The 582-nt window shown below is 49.0% G+C and overlaps 1 protein-coding gene across 2 annotated transcripts in view; it reads left to right on the forward strand.

Annotated features, from left to right (window-relative positions):
* The first annotated feature begins 267 nt into the window (after positions 1–267).
* Positions 268–582, forward strand: part of adamts17 (ADAM metallopeptidase with thrombospondin type 1 motif, 17) — a 66,286-nt gene continuing 65,971 nt past the window's right edge. For both annotated transcript variants that reach the window (XR_009821333.1, XM_062022445.1), the window contains exons 1-2: positions 268–415; positions 560–582. The exon at positions 560–582 is cut by the window's right edge and continues 264 nt beyond it. Coding sequence is in view for 1 of the 2 variants with exons in the window: in XM_062022445.1 (XP_061878429.1) it covers positions 355–415; positions 560–582 (84 nt within the window). In the remaining variant the exon portion in view is untranslated. The remainder of the gene's footprint in view (positions 416–559) is intronic.

Genomic DNA, 582 nt, shown 5'->3' on the forward strand with positions numbered 1-582 from the left:
TTATGTAATAATTGTTTAAATGTGCTGGATAATAATATGATAATTAATCATCACATTTAAAAGCACTTTTTTGTTCCGCTTGAGACCACGTGTAAGGTTTCACCCCCAAGCGGTGATTGACAGCAGCGCCAGCTAATGAGAGGCGGAGTTCGCCGCAGCTCAATGTTCCGGCGGACCAATCGGGAGCCAGAAGAGGCGGAGTCGGCGCGCATGGGCGTGTCTTCAACAGCTTGACCCCACCTCCCCCTTTAGAGAAGTTTTGGAAAAGTGTGGCGGTGATTCCCCCGCCGAACCTCCTCGTCCTGACCCCTAAAGTCCCGGTCCCGGTCGTGGTCCGGTTCTGAAGGGTTCGTCATGCAGAACCGCTACGTCGCGCGCTTTCTGCTCGTCGCGCTGCTCGGCGTCGAACTCGCCGGTAAGAACCGACCGAAAACATTTGTCTTCCTTTCTGGTGTTCTCGAGAACGCTTAATGCGCGTGCATGTTTGTGTTAAAAGATGTCAATTTGCCTTTTTTAAAAATGAAAAAATTAAATTAAAAAAAAATATATATCCCTTTAGTCCAGTCTGACGTGGACACGGAG

This window comes from Entelurus aequoreus, linkage group LG02, assembly GCF_033978785.1.
Source record: "Entelurus aequoreus isolate RoL-2023_Sb linkage group LG02, RoL_Eaeq_v1.1, whole genome shotgun sequence".
NCBI lineage: Eukaryota > Metazoa > Chordata > Actinopteri > Syngnathiformes > Syngnathidae > Entelurus > Entelurus aequoreus.